Below are 26,134 nucleotides of genomic sequence, written 5' to 3'. Positions count from 1 at the left end.
ACAAATTAAGGCTGACGTTCCAGTGCAGTACTGACTTTTGAACGAGACGTTAAACAGAGGCCCCATCTGCCCTCTCCTGTGAATGTAAAAGCTCCAGTAGCACCATTTTGGAGAAGAGCGGAGACTTATCCTTAGTATCCTGGCCAACACTTATCCCTAAATCAACATCAAACAACAGATTGTCTAGTCATTATCATATTGCTGTACATGACAGCCTGCTGTGTGCAAATTGGTTGCTGCATTTCCTACATAACCACGGCTTTACTTCAAAAGTACTTAATTAACTGTAAAGTGCTTTGGGATATCCTTTGGTTGTGAAAAGCATCATAAAAATGCAATTTTTTTTTAGAAAGGAGTTAAAAAGGCAACTCCTACTTAATATACTAGGTGGAATTTTCCATTCCCGTTTGTGGTGGGTGTGTTTTGAGTGGACCATATGGTGAGAAGGTCAAAGATCGGTTTTACACCATCGTCAAAACAGTTTGCAATTGTCCTCTCTACCCATCAATGATGGGCCGCGTTTCCCACCATGCACATCAGAAACCTAATTTCAATACTTTAGCATCTCATTACAAGCCCTGGTGGCCGGAATCATCACCAACCCCCCCCCACCCCCCACCCCAAACACTGAATCATCTGGGTATGTCAGTGTGCTGATTCACAGCTGTACATAAGGAACGTGCACCTGGTGAGCTGCACTTTGCTCGGGACTTCGAAGTACTTCAGGAAGTACTCAGGGTCATCAGCCCCAGGCTTCGCAGGCAGCACCACATCACTTTTAGGGAAGCTCACGGGCAGGTCTCTACCCACCAGACCAGCCGTAAGGCGGGGATGGCTTTTCCACGGCTGCAGGGCGAGGGCTTGTTTGGGGAAGGGGGGAGAAGCGGCTTCAGGCAAAGGGAAGAGGCTGCAGGGTGAGGAAGCTGTACTGGGGAAGGAGGGTAACCCAGGGTGTGTGTGGGGGGCACATGTTAATCTGTGCAAGTGGCCTCAAGATGGTGAGGGTTGAGGAGGCATCTCCAGAGGAGATGAGGCCAGATGGAGATGTGAGGGTGTGTGTGGGAGAGAGTGAGTGGTGATGTCCCTTGAGCTGGCAGTGAGTGAGATGCCAGTGAATGTGTGATGGGCTTGAGAGTGTGTGAGATCAGAGTGATGAGATGGTTGCCTTACCCTGGCAGCACAGATGAGATCGTTCATCCCCTCTCTGCACTGGATGGCCGACCTCTTCTGTGCAGCATTGACACTGACCAGCACTGCCACCACCTCCCAAGCCAGAGTGGTGAGGTTGCTGGACCTCCTGTGGCCAGAGTGGGGGTGGAGGACATCACGGTGACCTCCAAAAGACATTCCATTGACGGGACACTGAACTCCTCTTGGCTTTTGGGGCTGTGAATTCATGGAAGCAGCCCTGATCCGCAAACATTGAGAAGTGTGTGTGGGGCTGCAGTTTAGATATGGCTCCTGCAGTGAAGTAACGGTGTGGTAACAGTGTGGTGGGTGATTCAGAGACTGCCCGCCAGCGAGACAGCGTGTTTCCTGTGGCTGCTTAATTTATGAGGCGGGAAATGGGTGATATGGTGTGAAAACCCCCATTGCGGACGGCAGGTAAAATGTCGTTTTTCACGCCCACTACCACACTTAGTGCAAATCTGGGACCATTCCGCCCAGTGTCTTTGCACTGAGAAGAATGACACTCCCATAGTGGCCTTTAGTTTTCATCTGGAGAGGACATTTCGTCCTTTCATGGTTGATATTTTACTGACTTGGTTGCGTTTCTACAGCTAATTCAAAGTACAGTTGAAGCCAACAGTTTGCCGGCTTCAGGTTATTTGTTGGGTCAGATTTTCTGATATTAATTATGATATTAATTTTTGGACTGACAATGTCACTGATCATAAACTAAAGTTCTCAAATATTAGTCTTGTTACTAAAAGCCACACTATAATACTTTGTTGTAGCTAGAGAGGCATTTGTTTATTTATTAATTGCTTTTCTTCAGTTGAAAAGAATTAAGTTAGAAAAACATCACAAAAAGATGTGTTGGATATGAAATGCGTGATCAATAGAGCATTGGTTAGACAGCCCTCCAAAAAAGGACTTTGTTCAGCTGAAACTCAATGGAACTAACGCTTGCGGAGAGATTACTGATTTACGGTGATCGTGTTTTCAGATTAGACTGGGAGATCCTAACATAAGTCTCATTATTATGTGCGTCCAGCGATCTTGATTGCACTCAGATTTTTACAAATGGTAACACTTATCCTTTTCACTTTAACTAGAGGTGACCAGACTTTTGCAGAGAGCTACCTTACAGTGCTGCCAAAGGGGATGGAATGTGTCGTCTTCAGCATCGATGGGTCTTTTGCTGCTAGTGTCTCTATCATGGGCAGTGACCCTAAGGTCAGAGCAGGAGCTGTGGATGTGGTCAGGTATTGTGTGCACTAGCGTTGATGTTCTTCTTGGGGGTAGGGGTGGTAGTGGGGTTTGTTTGTGTGTGTCATATTTTGAGACTGTAGATTATTAAGACTCATGTGGAGGATGCAGACTTCCTTCAGACAAGCCATAATTGCTGCCATCACAAAGTTTTTGCCATTGAATGGGAAAAAACTTCCCATTCAAGTTTTTTATGTCAATTGTCTCAGTGCAGTTGCAGGCTCTGGAGACATGGTGGTTTCTGTGGAACCAGTTTCTGAAGTCTCTCACCCAATGTCAACATCACCTTATGAGTATATATATCTTGAGGATAATGAGGGATATGTATAAATGCTGGCCTTGCCAGTGATGCTCATATCCCAAGAATGAATTAAAAGAGGATAATTTACTAGCTGAATGGATAAATGTGTGGATTGCAGCAAGAGCCTAAGCGCTGGGTTTTAAATCCAGAAATCACTGATTTACAGGATGACTGTAAGGAGTATTAACAATAAAGATGCTGAGGGAATCAATGCCAGAAATGAGCTCTTCAGATCCCCCCATCAAGTTTTGATTTATAGATCTGAAAGTACAGTTACTAAGGTAACTATTTCAGGCTTGATTTTTATATCACTGCAGTGCCTCTTGTCTCCTGAGATCTGGAAGTTGCACCTTTTTCTGATATTATGCCTGTGGATGTTAAGAGGAACATTCACTCTATTTTCCTGCCTATAGGATTAACCCTAGACTTGCACTACGATTGAACTTCTCTGAATTGACAGAGTTTCAATTACAGACTAGGGATCATTTTTACAGCTATAATGACAAAAATACGTATTTACAATGATATAGAAGAACAAAATGTTAAATCTAACTGACGCCAACAGATGAAAAATTAAATACCATTGCCCTTAAAGGTTTAATTCTCCTTTCTCAAAAAATTTCCCTGAAAATATAGACAGGGGATACTTCGCCAGGGAACTAAAACGCCGAGGTCCGAGTTTTTCAGTGGGCCTGTGGGGGTGGGTCCAATACACCAACGTGTAAAATGACGCATAATGATGTCAATTTGGAGTGGCCAGGGGTGGGTGGGAGGGGGTGAGAGAGGGTGGGGGCGGAGTGCCCTCTCCCTCCCTCTCCCTCCCTCCCTCTCCCTCCCTCTCCCTCCCACCCCGGCCTGCGTTCACCAAGCCCTCCCGCCATATGAAAAGTTCTGCCCTAAGATCCCTCACCGTGATCATCATTAATAAATAATCCTGTGTTCGGCGTTAAGCTTGCAGCCTATGGGTCAAACTGAGGTTATAGGTCAGTCCCGGTGACAGGAACTGCCCGATGTTCATTCCCATTGAAACCTCCCTTTATTACGGAAAGCGCAACATTATCCTCACGCTGTCGCCCTCATGGAACATTTTGGGTGATGCCAATGTGGGGAAAATGAGAAAACCACAGGAAAGATCTGGAACATACAAACCAAATTCATGTCATCCAGTCACAGCTGTCGCATTGATGTGTCATTTGCAGCTCTGTGACTTTTCTCAGGGCAAGGATGTTGCACTAAATGAAAGCTTCTTCTTTTTAAAGACACTGGCAGGACCTGGGCTACCTCATCATTTACATTACCGGTCGCCCAGACATGCAGAAGCAGCGAGTGGTGTCCTGGCTGGGTCAGCATAACTTTCCCCAGGGCATGATCTTCTTCTCTGAAGGCCTGGTCCACGACCCCCTCCGACAAAAAACCATCTTCTTACGCAACCTCGTGCAAGAGGTAATCTTTGATAAGGTGCTCAGTATGAAGCCAATTGTAAAGCAGAAAATACTGCAGAAGTCTAGTGTCTTCCTGGCGAAGCTGAGGCTTTCAGGCTGACATCTGTAACGCAGCTTCTTTCTCTTTTTTAAAAATTAGCTGCATGTGGAGAGAGGAAGTGGATCAGCGCTTTTCATTTGCATTCAAAGCTAGCTGAGATAGAGAGGGTGAAGGGAGGGAGAAGGTTCTAAGTGAAAGGCAGGGTCTTTAGGTGAAAGGAGTTTGAATAATCTCAGCCGAGCTCCATGTGGCCACAAAGTTGCTTGTAATGTGAGACTAAATGAGACTTGTAATTGAGACTAAATTGATCGTTTCCCTCCACGATGCCGCAAAGATTGGTGGCGTGAGGAGTTAAAAAAGACATGTCACGATGGAAGAGTTCAGAGATAGCTTTATGATATGAGAACGCTCGATACTGGCACAGAGAAGAATTTCATCTTCACTTGCTTATAAAGCTGTTGTCTAATGATGGTTGGATAAGCAGGGCCTGCTCCTTAGCTGTGAGAGTCCAGCTGTATAATTCGTAAAAAGGGTGGAGTTTTTGACCATGTGGAGCTGCAACATCTGAACACAAAGGCTTAAAGCAAACAGGATTGTCGCCATTGTTACTCCTCTGCCGAGTATAAACTTCAGCTATCCTGTCAGTGGGGAGGGCGGGTTTTACACCAAGTATGTGCCAGGGTAAAAGGGAGAACAGCTTTGTTATACTTCCTGTTATAGAATGGCACTGGCTGAGCTGTTGGTTTGTCCACACTTTTAGCCAGAATGGTGCCTGGCACATGTAACTGCAAAAAGCCTTAAACATTAAAACACTAATCCGATAGAAGTATTCAAAATCATGAGGGATCCGGACAGACTAAATAGAGAAAAACTATTCCTAATGGGTGGAAGGATTGTGGACAAGAGGGTGCAGATTTCAGGTAATTGGCAAAAGAAGCAATGCTTCGGGATATGAGGAAAAGCTTTTTCACGCAGCAGGCACTGCCTGATCGTGTGGTGGAGGCAGGTTCAATTCAAGACTTTCAAGAGGAAATTGGACTATTAACTGAAAAAGGAAGAGTGAGCAGGGCTACGGGGGAAGGCGGGGAAGTGGCACTAGGTGAATTGCTCCTTCAGAAAGTCAACAAGGACACTGTGGGCTGAATGGCCTCCTTCTGTGCTGAACCATTCTGTGATTCTGTGACATGAAGAAATTATGATGTTTTAAATCTATGCTGAACATATTGTTAATATGTGCCTTCAATGGTTAGTGTATGAAAAGGACAAGTTAAACACTGTTTGAATCTTGCACAATCAAATGCTTGTTATATACAAGAAAACCCTAATGGAATAGAACATGCTTGGGCTGAGTTAATAAAGAAAGCCAAGCGCCTGTAACTTTGGTGGTACTTGCTGTTTCTGGCTGAGCTCAAACTAATTGATTGTAACAACAGATCTTCAAACCTAAGGCTGGTATTTCACAGAGGCAGCAGGACTCGAACCACCAGGGCCGAAAATGGGGGCCGGGTCTAATTCGGCGGGCAGGGGGACTCAGCTCCGCATTGTGTTGGCTGCTGTCGGGGCTGCCGTCCCTGTTAAAGGCAGAGGCCAGCCCACTAGAGTTGTTAGTCCAGTCAGAGGACCAGCAGCCCAGCAGTGTCAGCAGCGTTCACCGCTTGGTGGGGGCCAGGGCTGGGACTTCTCCTGGAGGATGTGGGCACACTGCTGGCAGCCAGGCGCTGGTGAGGTGCATGGCAATGCTGAGGAAAGGTGGCAAAGTTGCTGGTGGGGCGGCTCCTCAGTGGACTAAAGGAGGCCCCAGCAGCTGGTAAAATGCCAACCGAGGTGGGAAACGATCCTTAATAGGCCGCGTAAGTGGCTCAGTTGGGCTCTAGGTGGGCAGGCCATCTGCCACATTCCCCAATACTGGAAAAATGTCTTGATGGCAGGAAGGCAAGCCACACATCACCTTCCTGTGCCTGTTTGTCAGCCTTCCTGTCTCCCAACCCATCCCCAAGGGGCTGGTACAACCTAGTCAAGTCCAAAGGGGAAAATAGGTGTTTTTAAAGTCTTGAAGTTATATAGCCATCTATTTTTAGGGAGCTTAATTTGTTCCTGGTCTTGCTTGTTTTTCAATAACATACAGCTTTGCTAATTTGATCTCCCTACAGTCCCACATCAAGATCTCTGCTGCCTATGGTTCAATGAAAGACATTTCAGTCTATAACGTCCTGGGATTGCCAGCACCTCAAATCTATATCGTTGGGCGTCCATCCAAAAAGTATCAGAACCAATGTCAGGTAATGAGTCTCTTTAGCCCATAGTAGAGGATGCAGCTAAAATGTGGAGTTAAGGAGGCTTTTGGCTTTAAAGAAAGTGACAAATAAAAGTGTCAAATGCACCTCAGAGGCACCAGAATCAGTAAACTGCCAAAAGGCTCCAGTTTGTTCTTGGTAACTAATGTTGCCATCTTTGCATTTTTCCCCAAGTTCTCTACTTTTTTTGAATTCATTCATGGGATGTGTGTGTCGCTGGCTGGGCCAGCATTTATTGCCCATCCCTAGTTGCCCTTGAGAAGGTGGTGGTGAGCTGCAGTCCATGTGGTGTAGGTACACCCACTGTGCTGTTAGGGAGGGAGTTCCAGGATTTTGACCCAGCGACAGTGAAGGGACGGTGATATATTTCCAAGTCAGAATGGTGAGTGACTTGGAGGGGAACTTCCACGTGGTGGTGTTCCCATCTATCTGCTGCCCTTGTCCTTCTAGGGGGTAGTGGTCGTGGGTTTGGAAGGTGCTGAAGAGGAAGCCTAGGTGAATTCCACTTATCCTGTGCTTGTTTTGTTATTTATGTTCATTGTTCCCTGTGACAATGTCTTCCTCCATTTCACAGCCGGGTGTACTATAGCTCCAGCTATCATCACAAAGTTACCTCTCCTGTAACCTGTAGCTTTGTCCCTCTGCGGAGTAAAAAGAGGTCAGAGTGTGCGAAATGGCTGTACGTTTAACCTGCTTCTGACCTGCTTCATTATCCCTTTGAAAGGCACACACTAGGTAGTTAAACAACAAGGGTGATGAGGGAGATACAGGCCTGGAAGTTGGAGAACTGGCTGGATAGAAGCCAGCACAGCTGTGGAAAGCAATGGGTGTGATCATTCTTTTCAATCAAAGTGACATTTGAGAAGCTGCAAATTTTGTATTTCATTCTCAAGATCTTACTTAAACAATGCTTTTCTATTCCAGCATTAACCCTTCCCTGATGGCTCATTCAGGGAAGGGTCCATGATCAATTACATGGGTCTGTTGCTATTTTTAGGTTAATATTACTTTGGGATGCAAAATGCAGAATAGCCACACGGGGGCGATAAATACCATCGGTGAAAGAAATCACATCCTGAGAGCAAAGGATTCATTGCACCAAGACTTCTCATGTTATGCTATTCAAAAACATCCTCTCTACATTTATTTAAATTAAAATCAGAGAATCTATCTACATTACAATAAAAACACAACTAAAATTGACGCTTAAGTCCATGGTCAGGTGGATGTTATCAAATTGACCTCAATACAGAATCCACAGCCATTCCATACAGTGTGACTCATTGGCCTGAATTTTACCTTTGGTGGGAGTGCCCAGGAGCGGTCAGGAAACGGACCGCCGACCGCGATTGGCCCTCGACCACGGTCTCACGCCAGCCAATTAACGACCAGCCCGCGTGAAACACACGCTGAAATGCTGAGCGCTGCCAGAATGGGGACAAGGAGAGCGTGGGGGGTGATGCTGTTTCCGTGGGCGCGGGTGAGCGCTGCGAGAAAACTCCCTGGAGGCTGAGAGCTGCCTCAGGGAGCCGGAGACCTGAGAAAGCTGAACTAAAGGTCTTAAAAGCTGAAAAAAAGTGTCCATGCATCGTAATCAACCGCCCGAAAATATAGCTGAGAAAGGTGCTGTTTTAGTTTATTTCAACACGGAAATGTCATCCCGTGGTCAATTCTCCCGTCCGCCAACCACAAGGTTGGATGGGCAACGGAAAATTGGAGTCAATTGCACCATTAATGGGCTTAATTCCCCTCTTCAACACAAAAACAAAAACAGAATTACCTGGAAAAACTCAGCAGGTCTGGCAGCATCGGCGGAGAAGAAAAGAGTTGACGTTTTGAGTCCTCATGACCCTTCGACAGAACTTAATTCCCCTCTTAACTGTTGGCGGGCACGCCTCCGACTTTTGTGCACGCCCACCGAGCGAAATATTGCACGAGTGTACGATGATGTCGGCACACTCGCTCAACGCCTCCTCACGTGAGTTCATGCCCAATTGGGTGGGACACACATGCCCGCGGGATGTTAAGTTCTGCCCATTATGATCGAGTAATACCGCTCTTTTATCAACAATTGTACCAACTGTCAGTTGTTTAAGATCATTCCCTTCATATTCAACAGCATAATATTCACACATCATACCAGAGCCATGAAGCTGCACTGCAAATAGTAACAGACGAATGCCTAACTCTTTTTGGGAAGTTCTTCTGTCTGCTATTTTAAAGAGGGGCTTTTAAAAATAAACTTATTTAATTTAAATGGATTACATTAAAAGAGCTAATTCCTTCACTAAGGGAAGAGCCGAAGAACTTTTGAACAAAAGCATCAAGTGTTTGCACATTCACATTCACCCAACATAATGTCAAGCCCGGGATCTTAGCATGTTGGCCTGGGGTTTGCTTTCTTGCCGGTGGAGAATGCTGAGAAGTTCACTGTTACTGAGAGATGAAACAGAACCACAACTTCCGACCTGACTTACGCTGAAGTCTGGAAGTTGTGGTTTTATCTCAATGGGCTCCAGAGGAGACCCCCACTGAAGATACCACCCTTCCAACTCCTGAAGCGGCAGGGACCATCAATTTGAGAGGTTTTTTGCCTATACGCCCACTACTAAAATAGTTAAAATTATTAGATGAAAGTTACCTGTCATTGAGGCTGAAGACTGACCTCAAGGGACATCTTCGGTTTGTGAGGCAACTTGTCATGGTGGAAGCTCTCGCACTTTTCCCGACATTAGGCCTTGCTGCAAGAAGGAGACGAATTTCCAGCTTCAGACAGGAAATTCCAGGTCTTACCCGCAAGTAGAGGAGAGTTCAGTTTCATCTTACTGTACAACGGGAAAAATAATATGACAGGCTCAGCGTTGCCAAGCTTGGAGGCCTGAAGTGGGTAACGAATCTCAATGCAGCAATGAGTGAGTTGGGCTCTAGGAACCTCTGAAAAACTATGTACACAAGGCTCATTAATGCCTTGCTGGAGCTGATACTGCAGGGGAATAGCTAATGGGTTAATATGATTCTTCTGTCTGTCCTTCTTCCCATGCCCATCTCTCCATGCCACTCCATTCCCCCTTGCCACCCAACCTTGGCTTTCTATCCCTTCTCCCCAGAGAACACCAGTGCCTGATTGTGTTTCTACGAAACCACTTGGGATGTTTTTCTATGTTAAATGTACAGTCTGAATGCAAGTTGTTGTAAACTGGCTGCAGGCACCAGGAATCCCAGTCCCAGCCTCACTGGCCCTAGGGTGTGTTATATATGCAGCATCCAGATAGAAAAGCTGATGGGAGGGGAGGAGCAGATAACACTCCTGTACAACGAGGATCTTATAATCAGACTCTATGGGTGGAATCTTCTGGTCCCACCAAGAAGCTCAGGAGGGCAGGGGATCTTTATTTGGCCAAGGGCCAAAAATTTGTTTCCTGATGTCGGGATGAACTTTAGGGATTCTGTTCTTGGGACGTTAAAGTTGGGTCGAGCTTCCTGACGAACAATGTTCACATTTCCCACTGTCCATAAGTGACGTGCACCTGGCAGGCTTGACTTGTACCAGGACCTAGAAATGAACAGATGCTGCTTTGACCTTCTTGAGGACCGCTCACCTGTCTCAGCTGCTTGGCTCATATCGGGTGCTGATAGGCCAAGCTACATGAAGACTGGACATGGGAGGCTGGTAAAGGGGTAAGGGTCTCCTGCACAGGTGCAGGTGCACACTCCTTGGCCTGACCTGCTGGAGGTGATGGGGGTCACTGGCAGAGGGGAGTTGAAGTGGCAGGGCACCCTTGGGGTGCCTTGGGATGAAGCCCCCGGGGTGCCTGCCTGGTGCCCCTCCCCCCTGTGGGTGCCGGATGGCATTTCCCTGAGGAGGAAGGCCCCTGGACCGAGGTCGAGGTGCCCTGTCCCACTTTCACCTAGCTGCTGCTGCACTGCACCCATGGTTAGAGCGATGAAGTGCAGGTCTGAATGCATATCCAGGCTGGGCCTGGGTCTCCAAGGCAACCGCCAATCTTTGCATGGAGGCAGTGGAGACAGCCAAGCACTCACACGCCAGAGCCATGACAGCAGACAGAACGTGGACAGACTCCTCCAGCCTTCAGTCCAGTCTGCGCACGGCCTCTACATCTCTGCTTGATGTTCCTCTGCCTGTCTCTGCATCTCCAACAGTTTCCCTAGGGCCAAGTCCAGAGGCTCATCATCTGCATGTGGCTGAACAGGGGCCTGGTCTCCAGCAGTCCTCTGAGTGTCAAAGACCTCGGCTGTCACTTCCTCCACCACCTGATCAGTATCTGTCATGTGCTCACCAGATTGTGATTCCAAACCTGCTCTAGAACATGGACCCAGCGAGGTGAGTGTATCTGCGCTGATGGAGGGTACAGATGAATGCCGTGACAATGCATCTTCACAAGCCTCTCAGGCATCCTCCTCAGAGGTGGGGTTGGAGATGGAGCTATTGGTGCTCTGTCTGTGGTGTGACCACCCCCTTTTGTTGCTGGTACGTGGAATGGAGGAAAGAAAGATTTAGTGAATGTGTAAGCAGGGCCCTTAATGAAACCAAATGTCTTACTCTGTGGGTGCACTGACAACTGCAGACTGAAGCATCCTCCCTGGCTTCCTGGGCTAAGTCTTATCTCACCTTCAGCACTGGTAAGGCCCTGCTCCTCCCCTGCTAGCTTGGTGGCCTGCTGCTCATAAGGGGTGAGGATATGAATGTCCGAAATGCCACCCCCCGGTCTCGGCACACTTCCTCTTGTTGTGGGTGTATTTGTCCTGCAACCAGAGAGAAGGATTGAGCATCATCCCAACAGGTGCACGAGCAGTTTAGGAGCATGCATGCCTGTGCCAGCTCCTGAGGCCTCCCTAGTACGTGATTCACAAGCAGGACGTCCTGTAACTGATAGAGATCGAGAGCATGCAGTGGCTGCTGCACATTCAGTGCACATGTCCCATCTGCTGGTGAGTACTGCAACCCAAACTCCTGTCTGACATCCCTGTGCACCCGCACACTGACACTGCCCGATGTCCTTGTGAGTGTCAGTTTTCAGTGAGTAGATGGTGCCACTCACCCTGGCAGAGCACAGCAGATCGTTCCTCCTCTTGCTGTACTGCTGGGTGTCTCTGCGCTGGACCCACGGCCGCTAACCCCCCCCTGCGACCTACATCCAGGCTGCCATGGTAAGACAGGAGTGCCTCCTGCTGCCAAGCACAGGAAATACTACCTCCCGCCTTTCCTGGACAGCCTGGAGGAGGATCGCCGGGGAGGCTTTGCTGTGAACCGCAGGTTTTCTGCTCTGGGAGACGCTGGTTGAGTCCATGAGTGAGAGCTGGACTGCAGCTCCTGGCCTGCAGTGAGTCAGTGGGCTGCCCAGGTGCCCTTTAAATATAGTGGCGGGACCTTCGACCCCATGGTAAAGGCGGGCACGGTGACTTCCTGCCCACCCCCCCGCTGTGAGATTCAGCGGGCCCCTTGCGAATGCATAAGTAATGAGTGGAACAGCTCAAAGTCACGTGTGGTCAACCATCTCACCACCCCACCCCCACCCCCGCCCCCCACCCCCACCCACACCCCCGCACCCCCCCACCCCCCCCACCCCCACCCACACCCTCCCCACCCCCACCCAGCAGAAATCACTCCCGCTCCCGTATCCAAACTCCTTTCTTTGTGCAATAATGGTTATTGAATACCGAAACCAACATTATCTTGCTTTCTAAAAACAAAAAAAAACTGCGGATGCTGGAAATCCAAAACAAAAACAGAATTACCTGGAAAAACTCAGCAGGTCTGGCAGCATCGGCGGAGAAGAAAAGAGTTGACGTTTCGAGTCCTCATGACCCTTCAACTGAACTTGAAATTCATTTGCACTTATTTGCACTTGAAATTCATTTGATTCTTTCAGAACCACAGTTTCGGCTGCCCCTGGATCATAAGACCCAGGACCATTGGGCAGTCGAGAGGCTGTGAATGTTGTCCTTCCACCCCTAGTATTTGGATTTGAATCTATTCCAGACTCTGATGAAATAAGAGTATCTTCCCAGTGACCCAAACGGGTCAAATGCAAAATGAGTTTGGGCAATCCCAGTCCAGTTCCAAACATACACAAACTCACAGCACAAAGCAACCCTCCCAGCCAGAAACATTTGACATCATTTAGCATCATCTGTATTCAACAACATTCAGCTGTCATCATTTGACACCAATTGCACTCAAAAGCAATCATTTAGCCATCAGTTGATTCCATTTGTGCTCAAAAACAATCATTCAACTATCACTAACTGTGAGGGGCAGGAGGTTTAAGGGGGAATATGAAGGAAAATGTTTTTACCCAGAGGGTGGTGACGGTCTGGAATGCGCTGCCTGGGAGGGTGGTGGAGGCGGGTTGCCTCACATCCTTTAAAAAGTACCTGGATGAGCACTTGGCATCGTCATAACATTCAAGGCTATGGGCCAAGTGCTGGTAAATGGGATTAGGTAGGTAGGTCAGGTGTTTCTCACGTGTCAGTGCAGACTTGATGGATCGAAGGGCCTCTTCTGTGCACTGTGATTCTGTGATCATTTGATATCACAAATAGTGATCAACTAACGTGATTGTCGTCAATTACCATCAAACCACAATGCTCAAACATTTGTGATTACAAAATTACTTACCTTAAGCATTATGACATCAAAACAACCTCCATATTCCTCCATAATTCTGAATTTTGATAGCTTCAAATATTCTAAAACTCTGAAGAAAACTGCGGCAGCCCGGGGAGGGGGAGGGGGGGAGTTGGTTGGGTGGTGGGGGTGGTAGGTGTAGGTTATGAATAAAATCATAAAACCAGCTTGTCAAAACACTTAATTTAAAACAAAGTGTGCTTTTCCTAAGGGTCGCTCAGTTTTAGGATGTGCGCACATGAACATTGTTGAATGCAAATAATGTCAAAACTTTCTGGTAGACTAGCGATGTCAGACTGAAATGTTGCTGTCACTCTGCTACAGTGAAGCTGCTCTTCCAGGTTGTGGTTAAAGTGGAAGGTACATGCTGAGAAATGGTATTTAGGAACATAGAAAGGCTAGGAACAGGAGTAGAAAATTCAACTACTCGCACCTCCTCTGCTGTGCAGTCGGTTGGTGACTGACCTATACCCCCAACTCTTCGTATCTCTTGTTGGAAAACCCATATCTTCACAAACTAGATTTTAAAATTTAGAAGGACAAAGCATTATTTGGACCTTTGGATATTGACCTGGAGTTTTCTTTTAAAAAAGGTCAGAAATTCATCTTGGAACTTTCAACAAACAAGCCTTTTCAAAGAAATCACCTGATCAGCATGGCACTTGATGGGGGAGAGCTATATGCTTGTTTGCTTTGAAATTACTTTAATTGATGGAAAAGAAAACTGGTTTAAAGGCAAAAAGCTAGTGAATTACTGGAAATCACCTGACAGGGATGAACTTTAAGTTTTGGATTTGTGTTTTTGAGTTCAGTTGGGACTGAACTTGAGACAGTAAAAGCTGCCCAGCTTGCCTTTTTGCCTTGTCTTGCCTTGCCTGAAATAAAGTGGTATTCAATATTCAGCTAAGAATCCTCAGTTTAGTGGAGCTTGTCAGTTTTATGGAAACCTGAGAGGCTGAGACAAGAGGGATTAACCTGCCTATATTCTCTGCCATGCCGAAGCTCCATTGGTGAGAACCTCCAGACAACTACTGGGACCAGTGGCCCATCTTCACACGAGGGAGCTCCAGATCGACAGCGTCAAGACCCTGAAAACTTTGACCTTTATTTTATAATGCCTACCCTCCAAAGCCCTTGTCTGCACAGAGACCCTATCTGTTTGTCCTTTGTTTGTTTGTGTGTGAGTGAGTGCTGGGGTATTTTTAAAAGGGATCATTAGTTATACTTCCAAAGCATGCTTGTGTGATAACCAGTTTTTGCAACTTGTTTTTAAAAAAAGTAGTTTTGTTTTATAATAAATCAATCATTCTGAGTTTATTGATAGAAGCTTGGTTGAGTCTCTTTTATTTTGCATCTAACAGTAGCAAAGGTAAATAATTCACCGTTTTAGTGAGTGAATTAAACTTTAAGCAAATGGTGTGACATGCAGAGTAGTGGGGCTGGATAAAATGTGCCCTCCTCCCATCCCAGTTGTAAAACCCTAACTACCTCAGTTGTGAAAGCTCCATTTGTTTTCTTTTATTTGTTCTTTCATGAGTATGGGCGTTGCTGACGAGGCCAACATTTTTTGCCCAACCATAACTGTCCTTGAGCCGAGTGGCTTGCCACACCATTTCAGAAGGCAGTTAAGAGTTAAGCACATTGCTGTGGGTCTGGAGTCACATATAGGCCAAACCAGGTAAGGACAGCAGATTTCCATCTCCAAAGGGAAGCAGATGGGTTTTTACGCCAATGGTTTCATGGTCACCATTACTGAGACTAGTTTTACATCCCTAGATTATTAATTGAATTTAAATTCCACCAGCTGCTGTGATGGGATTTGGACCCATATCCTCAGAAGATGAGTCTGGGCCTCTGGATTACCAGCCCACTGACATTACCACCATCTCAGTACAAATTGCTCCAGCATCTACAGCCTTTTGGGGGAAAGAATTCCAGATTTCTGCAAACATTTATGTGAAAAAGTGCTCCACGTTTTCACTCCTCGGTGGCCCAACTGAAATTTTAAAATTATAACCCCTCCTTCTTGATTCTCTCACTGTTTATCCATATCTATCCTATCAAATCCTTAGGACGTTTTAAATACTTCAACCGGGTCACCCCTCAATCTTGTATACCCAAGGCACTACAAGTTCAGCCAATGAGACCTGTCTTTGTAATTTAACTCTTTAAGCCCTGGTGAATCTGCACTGCATCTCCCCCCAAAGTCTATATCCTTCCTGAGGGGTGATGTCCAAACATTTCCCCACTTAACTGCCTCTTTAATTTTGACCTTGATCTTTCTATCTGTAATAATGCATATTTGCTGATTATATATTTTATGCTTTATGAACTTATGTAGCTCAAAATATGTGCTCCTCGTGCCACCAACTCGTTTGGTGACATCTAGGCATTAAACAACCTTGTGAATTAATAAACTAAATGTGGTGCTTCCATGGTCAAACTCAATGTGGCGATGCCCACGTGACCAGTAATCACTTCTGTGAGGCACTGAGCTGAATTCCTGTTGGAACTGCCACCTTCAGGAAAGGATCGAAGGAAATTAATCCCCAAAATAGGCACAAAAATTGATACTTGATGGGGGTTATTCTCCAATGAATGATCTGGCTGAAGGTAAAAATAAAAAACAAACTGCTGGAAATGTCTAAATGGTTTCCTCTTCCATTACTCCACAAATACTATCAAGGTTAGAACGTTGGGAGGATTTGATGGCGTTGATAAGGAGAAACTATGGGTGGAATTCACCCCTGCCCCTGCTGGGGGGATCAATGGTAGACAGGGCGGTGGGGGGTGGGGTAGAGAATTTGGCGGGAGGTCCAAAAATCAGTTTCATGCCGGCATGATATGACAGCGGGATCTTCCAATGCTGCCCACCATGACGGGTTGGGAATCCCAGTGAAACTGATTTGCGTCCTGCTAATGGGATGCAAATGAAGGTCCAACCAGAATCGTTCACCCCGAGCCCCCCCCTCCCCACCGCTCGATTCTCTGCGATGCCAGTGGGAAAACACAGTGGTCCAGAATCCCTCTGGAGTAGCGTGACATGCAAAAGTCAGCATCTGCCTTTAGGACCTTGCTCAGCTCACGGACATCCAATGAGAAGCAGATGATGGAGGCCCACAGCTACCAGTCCCCGTAGGAACACATGCATCGCATGATAGGTGGAGCCTCATCCACATGGCTCCTCCGTGAAGTGGCTTTCAGAAGGTGGGAGGTCTTCGCTGAGGCTTCGGACTCCCAGGGACTTCTGGTGGCTTCAGGTCATCTTCCAGGGACTTCACCGTGTGCTCGAACCATCTTCCAGGGACTTTGCCATGGGTTCAGACCATCTTCCAAGGACTTTACCGTGAGGGATGGGATCCTTGTGCTGTGGGATGGAAGGAAGCAGGAAGTACTATTGGGCTGTGACGGCAGGGAATGGAGTGCTGGCTGTCTAGGCTTGAAAGAGGCGAGAATGTCCAGATCTGAAGGTTGGTGGGGATGGGGGCGGGGGTGCTGAATGTCCAGGTGAACGTGCTCACAGAGAGGGGCTGGTAGAGGCAGGTTTTGTCTCCTGAGGAGGGGGTGGGGGGGCGACCTCAGGATGGGGGCATGATAGGAGGGCATGGTCAGGATTACAAGGGCCAGAGGGAGCCGGTAGGGTGGGAGGGTGGGGGTCCGATGGTGTTGGGGTGGAGCGGTTGTGAGGGTTGTCAGTAGGGGCATGGAGATAGACATGGACACTGGATTGGGCAGGAGGAGGTCAGGGGTGTGAATGTGAATGAGGGTGGGATGCTGTGGAAGGAAAGGAATGTGCACATTCACCTGGACATTCTGGAAGGAAAAGGGTTTGGGCTAGAGGGCAACAGTGGGGAGGCCGAAGGTGATGCCGGGGGTTGGGGGGTTGGGGTGGTGGGTGGTGGATGGGGGGGTCGTGGTGGGAGTTAAAGGGTGTCGGGGAAAGGACGTGGGTGACTGAGGGAGGGGAGATGATGGAGCTCATGAAGTAAGCGACAGTAACCATGCTGGTCAAATCAAAAATGAGCAGAGCCCCAGGTTGGATGGGTGTAGGTGCTGCATGGGAGTTGGCTCAGTGTGTGGGTGGAGACGCAGGTCACCTCAGCTGGAAATCTGTATGGGAACCGCAGCATTGACTGTGCTCAGGACCAGTGAGATGTGTTTGATGGATCAAGCCTCAGCGTGCGTGGGAGAGTGCTTGCACGAGGCTCTGAAAGGCTCTGCCACAGACCCTTCTCCATGCAGATTTACTCCTGGGGTTGACTGTGTGCAGGTGGGATGGGGTATAGGCTCGTAAAGCATTTAGAAGGGCACTGAAAGAAACAGTAGATACTATGCAGTGAAAATGAATATATTTGCAGGCGTTTAATTTGTGATAATTACTGTGTTTACCCATGAAACTGGTTGTGATCCAAATTTCTTGATTTTCCTAGGCCTACCACTTCTTCTAGGTGCTGCCCTGACATCCGCAGCAGGGGTGGAGACAGCCTGTGGACTCAGTTGCCCTGTTGCCTTTGACAACTTAGGCAGTCATCCTCTGGAGTGCCGAGGCCTGGAGGTCCCTGGCTTCCTTTGGCTGTCCCCCTGTGGGCCAGCTGCTCCCTTTCCAGTGACAAGAGGATGAGGTTGAAGGGGTCACAACATCTGGGAGTCCTGAGTGAATGACCCAGGGATGTCCAGCTGCCACTCCTCCTCCCTTTGGGGGCCCAAGGGCCCTGGCCTGACTCCTTGAGGGGAAGGAGCACCTGGAGGGATGTTGAGGTGCCTCGTTTCCCCTCGCATTGCCACTGACTACCGTGATGGACTGCAGGTCTGTATGCATCTCCGGCAGAAACTGGGTGTTCTGCTGGACCAGGGTTTCCATGGCATCCGCCATCTTCACCATGGAGACCCCAATGCATGCACCTGTGAGCAGCACTTCATCAGAGAGTAGGTGGATGGACTCCTCCGACTCGCGTGCCGCTCTGTTGAGGGCTTCCAGTACCTCTGCCCGCTGTCGCTCAGCCTCTTGCGGACTGTCCACCATGAGTTGGAAGGCCAATTCCAGGGGGGCGTCAGCTGCCTCGGACCTCACAGATGCATCTCCTACAGCAATCCCCTGAGCGCTGGGGAGCTCGGCTGAACCTGCCTCTTTCTGCTGAGGACACGTGTCCGTGCAGTGACCACAAGATTGTGGCACCCTCCCTAACCTAGCACTAAAACCTACTGCGATGCGTGTTCCTGAGCTGGTGGAGGGTGCAGGTGTCTTCTGTGATGCCTCTACAGATGTGCAGCTCTTGTTTTCTGCTCTTTCCTGGCTCCGCTCTGGTGCTGATGCCTGACAGGGGGTCCTCCTGCTCAGTTCTTGGTCTCTTCCTGAGGCATCTGTAAGTGAGGGAGGAGAGTGTGAGTTACAGCATCAGCTGCATCCAACTTGGAGGCACATTTGACCCTCAGATTTCTATAGAATGGAAGGATCTTTAGTAAGTGGACGCCCAAGTCTGAGCTCCCCATCGCTAATGGCGCAGTCCCGCTCAACTACTGCCAGTTGAGCTGCCCTCTCCTGGAATACAGTGAGATATGGGATCTCCCCCCCACCCCAGCACTCCCGTCTTCTGCTGCCCTCTGTGGTTGTGATTGATCTTGTCCTGCCCAAAGACAACAGAACACAGGTTTGAGAGGAGTTGCATATTGCATGCATTGATTCATTGCAATTTGGCTCATTGATCATACTTCCATTTAGAAGGTAGCCACACTTTTGTGTGGCAAGCCACCATTGCTGAGAATTTTGAAGAAATGTTGTGGGCCAACTCCCTCCAGAGCACTGAACCCATCCACATGCTCAGACAGGCCTCTCATTTGTGGAGTTTGCTGGTTCCCTCGGCATCTAAACCCATTCCACCACCAACCCCCACCCCACCACCCCCCTGCTCACCCCCGGCTCCCCCACTTCCACGCAGTGTTTCATGTCTGTCGAAGGGTGAAGGATACACAATGGTCACTCCACCAGAGAGTGGATGCACTGCAGCGGGACTACGAGGCAGGACTATGCTGTTGCCAATGAGGCCCTTGTACCCTGACATATTGGTCTCTTTGTGGTTTGTGTGACCATCTGATGAGACTTACCCTGGCGGAGTGAATACAGTCCACATCCTCTTCTGGTACTGTGTGGCCGACCTCTTGTGCACCCCTTTGGACACTGATGGCACCGGCCGCCTGTGTCCACACAGCGTTGGTCTCCCTGCTCAGCCTCCTTGTCCCATCATCCAGGAAACGTATGTTCTTCCAGAACTCCACATGGTCCAGGAGGGTGTGAAGGGAGGTGTCACTGAGGCACAGGCTCCTCAGCTCGGCTCACATTCCAGAAATCCCGGTGTTAGTGTACTGGGGAGAAATCCCGGTGTTAGTGTACTGGGGAGAAATCCCGGTGTTAGTGTACCGGGGAGAAATCCCAGTGTTAGTGTACCGGAGAGAAATCTCAGTGTTGGTGTACCGGGGAGAAATCCGGGTGTTAGTGTACCAAGGAGAAATCCCGGTGTTAGTGTACCGAGGAGAAATCCCGGTGTTAGTGTACTGAGGAGAAATCCCGGTGTTAGTGTACTGGGGAGAAATCCCGGTGTTAGTGTACCGGGGAGAAATCCCGGTGTTAGTGTACCGGGGAGAAATCCCGGTGTTAGTGTACCGAGGAGAAATCCCGGTGTTAGCGTACCGGGGAGAAATCCCGGTGTTAGTGTACCGGGGAGAAATCCCGGTGTTAGTGTACCGGGGAGAAATCCTGGTGTTAGTGTACCGGGGAGAAATCCCGGTGTTAGTATACCTGAAAGAAATCCCGGTGTTGGTGTACCGGAGAGAAATCCCAGTGTTAGTGTACCGGAGAGAAATCCCGGTGTTGGTGTACCGGAGAGAAATCCCGGTGTTGGTGTACCGGAGAGAAATCCCGGTGTTAGTGTACCGGGGAGAAATCCCGGTGTTAGTGTACCGGGGAGAAATCCCGGTGTTAGTGCACTGGGGAGAAATCCCGGTGTTAGTATACCTGAAAGAAATCCCAGTGTTGGTGTACCGGAGAGAAATCCCGGTGTTGGTGTACCGGAGAGAAATCCCGGTGTTGGTGTACCGGAGAGAAATCCCGGTGTTAGTGTACCGGAGAGAAATCCCGGTGTTGGTGTACCGGAGAGAAATCCCGGTGTTGGTGTACCGGAGAGAAATCCCGGTGTTAGTGTACCGGGGAGAAATCCCGGTGTTGGTGTACCGGAGAGAAATCCCGGTGTTAGTGTACCGGGGAGAAATCCCGGTGTTAGTGTACCGGAGAGAAATCCCGGTGTTGGTGTACCGGAGAGAAATCCCGGTGTTGGTGTACCGGAGAGAAATCCCGGTGTTAGTGTACCGGAGAGAAATCCCGGTGTTGGTGTACCGGAGAGAAATCCCGGTGTTAGTGTACCGGGGAGAAATCCCGGTGTTAGTGTACCGGAGAGAAATCCCGGTGTTAGTGTACCGGGGAGAAATCTCGTTGTTGGTGTACCAGGGAGAAATCCCGGTGTTGGTGTACCGGAGAGAAATCCCGGTGTTGGTGTACCGGGGAGAAATCCCAGTGTCGATGTACCGAAGAGAAATCCCGGTGTTAGTGTACCGGGGAGAAATCCCGGTGTTAGTGTACTGGGGAGAAATCCTGGAGTTAGTGTACCGGGGAGAAATGCTGGTGTTGGTGTACCGGAGAGAAATCCTGGTGTTAGTGTACTGTGGATGCGCCCGGATATGATGGTGGGTCTCCTGCCTTTTGGTCTGCCCCGCCATGGAAGTCGTCACAAAACCCCCGGCTGTATAATTAATGACGCTGGGGATGGAAGGTCCTTGGGATTTCCTGGTGGCCTCCGCAGTGGGAAGCACTCCCCGCCCCCCCCACCCCCGTCACGGGACTTAGACAACGGGAAGGGGAGAGTTCCGCCCCGTATATCCTGGTGGTAGTTTTCAAAGTGGAGCTTGCCCATTCAGGAACGATGTCATGAAACACTTTCTGACACAAATTTGTAACTCTCTCCCCTAAAAGGCTGTGAACATTGGGGCAAATAAAGCTTTCAAATCGGAGATTGTTAGGTTTTTGTTAAATACCAAAAAGTGTGCAGCAAAGGCAGCGAAAATGCAGTTGAGGTGCAGATCAGCCAGGATCGAACTGGTGCATTGGCCCAAGCAGCTGAACAGCCTAACCCTGTTCGTATTGTTCTTATGTTCCTGAAAATTGATTCAAACTTTAAATACCAAAGTAAAAGTTGAGACACTGAATGACTCAGTGAGCAGTAACTCCCCTTCGCTTGATAGTAAATGTAATTTTTCCTTTCCTGCAGTTTCTCTCCGAAGGTTATGCTGCTCACTTGGCCCAGCTGGAGTTCAGCCATCGATCCCGCCCAAAGAAGAGCAACTCTCGGATGATTTTGCGGAAGGGGAGTTTCGGCCTCTCCGCTCAACCCGACTTCCTTCGGAAAAGAAACCATTTGCGCAGGACTATGTCAGTGCAGCAACCCGACCCGCCTTCCTGCAATCCCAAGCCGGAGCGAGCCCAGAGCCAGCCAGAGTCTTATAAGGAGGACAGACACCCCCACAGCATAGCCTGGGCCCGTAGCGGAGGCTCCAGATCAGAGCCATGTGTGTGAGCAGTGTACCATAGGCAACAGAGAGTTCCAGGCTTTATCGAGAGTCTGAAGGTGCACTGAGAAAGCCCTTTTGAGGCCCTTTGTACATTCTTGTTCCAGAAGGTTTTGGGCTGGAATTTCCTCTTGTGTCCAATCAACGGTGGATGTGCGTTGGGCAGCACTTCCACCCTTACTAACGACCTGGCACTGACCCCAGCGACGCTTTACAGGTCACTTAAATAAAATAGACAGGCTCCCCAAGGTACTGGAAGGCCATCACCGTAGGGGGAGAAGCTTTGCCCTCTAGGAGGATATATTGGGAAAGCACAGATGGAAAATTGTGAGAAGCATGTCCACAGTTTCCCAATATGCACTCCCAGTGGGTGAGACTCCTCACTGGGAACATGCATTCATAAACTCAGCTACATATCTCACCAGTGACTGTGGCTTTTACACAGTTACTGATACCTCAGTCACACCTATAGCTGACTTCCGAGTCCTTCAAGCATGTTAAAGATGACTGCAACTCTCTGTTGCCAATGAGATACCCCGGGATCATTTGTGTATATTTTTATACATGTTCCTTGTATCAAGCTAGGACGTAAACTAACACAATGTAATATCGGCAGAACGTCTTGACAAGGACTGAATATTTATCAGTTCTCTCAAAAGTGCTCTGGGTCATTGTTTTTCAGAACTGTAAGGGGAACTGTGAAGCCAAACATCCAGTATCTAATGTGGGTGTCAGCAGGGGGAGGGAGTCCCTGCCTTTTTTTTCCAGATTTATTGCTAAATATTGGATTGATTAAGGTCAGGCGGACGTCACAGCACTTTGTTTCACTCACTCGAAAAGTATCTCTGACCTCCGAGATCAAACTGACAAATAAAAACCATTCAAACTATTTGGACAAGGCATAAGTATAAAGCCAGGCTGCCTGAACAGTCACCTGTGACCTAGTCTCCCGTGTACAGTGGTTGTACAGCGCAAGGAGCTCCAGCACCATTTGTACAACCAAAAGGACTCGAGTACCCAGCCAGGTGATGGAGAAGATAAATGAAGCTTTTGGCTTATCTAGATTTGCTTTCATTAAATTGTTACAACAGGTCAGCAAACTAAATTGTTCACTTTAATCCTGCTAAATTGTAATAATTTGGTCAGATGTGTATTTAACTCGTATCAAAGTAGACTTCCTCTTTGTAGCCAAGTTTGAATTTGTTTTTTTAAAGGCTATCTGTTCTTACATCCTGTATCCCCTGAAGCCCAATCCTTCCTGTGTTGTGGAGATAATGTTTCACATGAGGTATCTTTGATTAAGGAAAGGGTCCACGCTCGAGATGTTAACTCCTCAGTCCTGTGGCCCGACCTGAATGTTTCTGACAGTTTTACTTCTGATTTACATTCCCAACAGTGACAGTTTTTTTTAAAGTTTTTTTTAATTCCCTTTCAGTATTTTGTTTGCTTGCAAGAAACGAATTCACTATTCTACAAACAAGGAAACTATTTGAACGAATCATTGCATATCACCAGGATTTAAAGAGCCATGGTGGCACATGGTTTGCCAATTAAAAAAAAATAATAATTTAAAGGGACAATTCAACAAGATGTTAATGGTGGGGGTTGGAGGTGGGGGATTATCAATGTGGCACTATTGAAGGTCAGGTGGAAGTGGTTGGACTTTTTATTGTTGGACATAGTCATTACGTCACACTTACTACCAGCCGCTTGTTAGTCCAAGCCTGAGTGTTGCCCAAATCCAGGTTGGTGTTATGCATGAGATGTGAACGGAACTGAACACTGAAATCATCAGCAAATAATCCCATCTGACCTTATGACAGAGGAGAGGTCCTTGATGGAGTAACCAAACATGATTGGGCATTGGAAGCACTCCTGAGGAACTCCTGCTATGTCCTGGGGCTGTAACGATTGGTCTCTGATAATTATGAGCACCTTCCTCTGTGTTAGAAATGGCCACTAGAAGGGAAACTCTTGTGTCCTATTGCCATACTGAGGCAAACACTGCCTTAATATCAAAACCAGCTATTCTCAGCTACCTTTGGCATGCAACACTTGCATCCATTTCTGGATGAAGGCTCTGATGAGATATGGAGCTGAATGATCCTGGTGGAACCTGAACTGAGCAATGGTCAGCAAGATATTGATGAGTAGATGCTGTTTGATGACCCATTCCATCACTTTATTGATGGATGAGAGAAGGCTGATAGCTGTAGTAATTGACTGGCCTACAATTATTTGGCTGGGATTACTACAGTGGTAACTTTGGTAATCCAGAGAAATGGTGTAAATAGCTATTGATGCCATCCCTATGGTCTTTTTGCTGAAGGTACTATGAGATATCATATCTACTCCAATTGTGTTTTGTGGTTAACATGCGCCTGGACAATTTTCTATAATATTGGGTAAATGCCAATGCTGATATTGGAACAGTTTAGCTAAAGGAGCAGCTTCTGCTGTATGTTGTCAGTACTACAACCAAGCTGCTCTGAAGGCTACATAGCCTTCATTATGTCCAGTTCACTCAACCAGTTCCTAATGTCTCATGAAGTGAACAAAAACAGCTAGACACTGGTGCCTGTAATAGCGGAGACTAAGGAGGAGGTCAGGTAGAATTGTCCCTGTGACACTTATAGCTGAAGATACTGGCAAATAACTTTGTCTTGTTCCCTGTGCTCACATGGTGGGCTCCAACATGTTGAAAATGGAGATGTTCGTGCAACCTCCTCCTCCAGTTTGTTGTCTAATTGTCCACCACTATCCTCGACTGGTGGTGCGTTAAAAGGCTTTGTTCTCAGCCTTTCAGTGTAAGACCATGTAGCTGTTTCCGTGACCTTCTGTTTCTGGTGTTTAGCACGTGTGTGTTGTAGTTCCAGTGCTCCATGCTGCTCCCGCTGCACCATTCTGCACTCCCCAATGAACAAGTGTTGGTGTCTTGGCCTGATGGAGAAATGAGGGGTGTTTTGGGTTATGAGTTTACATATTGTGTTTGTACACAACTTATTGCTGCTGATGTCCCAGACCACCTTATGGACAAATCATTTTGGGCTGTCAGATCTGTCCTCAGTTAGTCCACTAAATAATGGAGGAAGTCCTCATTACAGGGATGGCGGGTCAATCTTAAAGGCTGTGCAGTGAGCACTCTTATCAATGCTAGTGTGGATAAATGTGTCTCTGACATGTAGGTTGGTGAAAACAGAATTTGGACTGCATCCAACCATTGGAATTGTACTTGATTAGACTTCAACCAAATAGTTAAATATCAAAGTCAATATATGCCATCTGCCTTTATCAGTCACTCACACTTTGCTTTCCCTCCATCCCATCATGATCTTTCTCATTATCACAGCATCAATTTTGAGGATTATAGCTTCAGCTCCTGAATGGCTTGGTTGTCCATCAACAGACCTGGAAGAACGACCTCAAGCAAAAAGTGCCTTTTTCTTTTCCTCCAGCCAAATCATTCTACTATTCCCAAATTATCCTCAAGGTTAATACTGGATCCCTCAAAAAATAAACTTGTTTCCTTAATCTCCTTTTCTTGCCCTCTCCAGCTTTGCCTCCAAGTCTGAGAAGCCCATTTTTGTCTAGCCTGAGAACACTCATTTAGCGCCTGAGTCTCTTCCTCCTGCTGGTGTCCCATTCCTGACACTTCAGCCACTAATCACCCTGAAGCTTTTCCCCCAACCTTTACTGGCCACATTTTCTCTAAATACCCTCTTCTTGCTCAGATCAACTCCTGATAAAACAATCTCACATTTCCCAGTACTTGCTGATCCATTTCTCTTGGTTCAACTGTCCTCTTCAACCCTGCCCCTCACCCTCCTCCTTCGCAAACACCTACCCCGATCCTTTTTTCCTCTCCAGTTACCACCCGATTTGGAACCTCCCTTTCTTTCTCTTACTGTTCTTCAATGCATAATTACTACTGGCAACTACACTCATCTTTCCTACCAATCTTGTCCAAATGCTTTAGTCTGGTGCCTACTCTATTCACAGCACTGAGTCTGTTCAGTTCAATGTCATCAGTTGTATTGAGTCTATAACCAGGATGAACTCTCCAACTGTACTTAACATTTGAAATGGTTGATTACTGCTGGAGACTGACATAGTCCTACTTATCCCGACACAGCCAGCACATTTCTGGCAGTGACTCCTCCTGTCACCCCTGCATTAACACCTTAGTTCAGCTTAGCTTCCAGTCTTGAGGCCGCTTTTCCATGCTGGCCTTTAGTGACCTTTTCCATAGATACAAAACCAGCTTCCAGTTATCTGCTGATGACTCTCAACTCTACCTCAGCTCCATGACCAATGTTATGCTCTCTGTGTCTCGTGTTGGTGCAGATGTGCTGGAATGTTTTT

At 47.7% G+C, this 26,134-nt stretch overlaps 1 protein-coding gene across 1 annotated transcript in view; it reads left to right on the top strand.

Annotated features, from left to right (window-relative positions):
- The window catches only part of LOC121282918 (membrane-associated phosphatidylinositol transfer protein 3-like), a 189,085-nt gene extending 167,010 nt beyond the window's left edge, over positions 1 to 22,075 (top strand). The window contains exons 15-18 of the mRNA XM_041196730.1: positions 2,280 to 2,429; positions 3,994 to 4,177; positions 6,367 to 6,495; positions 21,475 to 22,075. Coding sequence (XP_041052664.1) covers positions 2,280 to 2,429; positions 3,994 to 4,177; positions 6,367 to 6,495; positions 21,475 to 21,780 — 769 coding nt within the window. The 3' untranslated portion in view covers positions 21,781 to 22,075. The remainder of the gene's footprint in view (positions 1 to 2,279; positions 2,430 to 3,993; positions 4,178 to 6,366; positions 6,496 to 21,474) is intronic.
- The last annotated feature ends 4,059 nt before the right edge of the window (positions 22,076 to 26,134 follow it).

This window comes from Carcharodon carcharias, chromosome 10 (assembly GCF_017639515.1).
Source record: "Carcharodon carcharias isolate sCarCar2 chromosome 10, sCarCar2.pri, whole genome shotgun sequence".
Classification (NCBI taxonomy): Eukaryota; Metazoa; Chordata; class Chondrichthyes; order Lamniformes; family Lamnidae; genus Carcharodon; species Carcharodon carcharias.
This window is presented reverse-complemented; position numbering and strand designations above follow the sequence as displayed.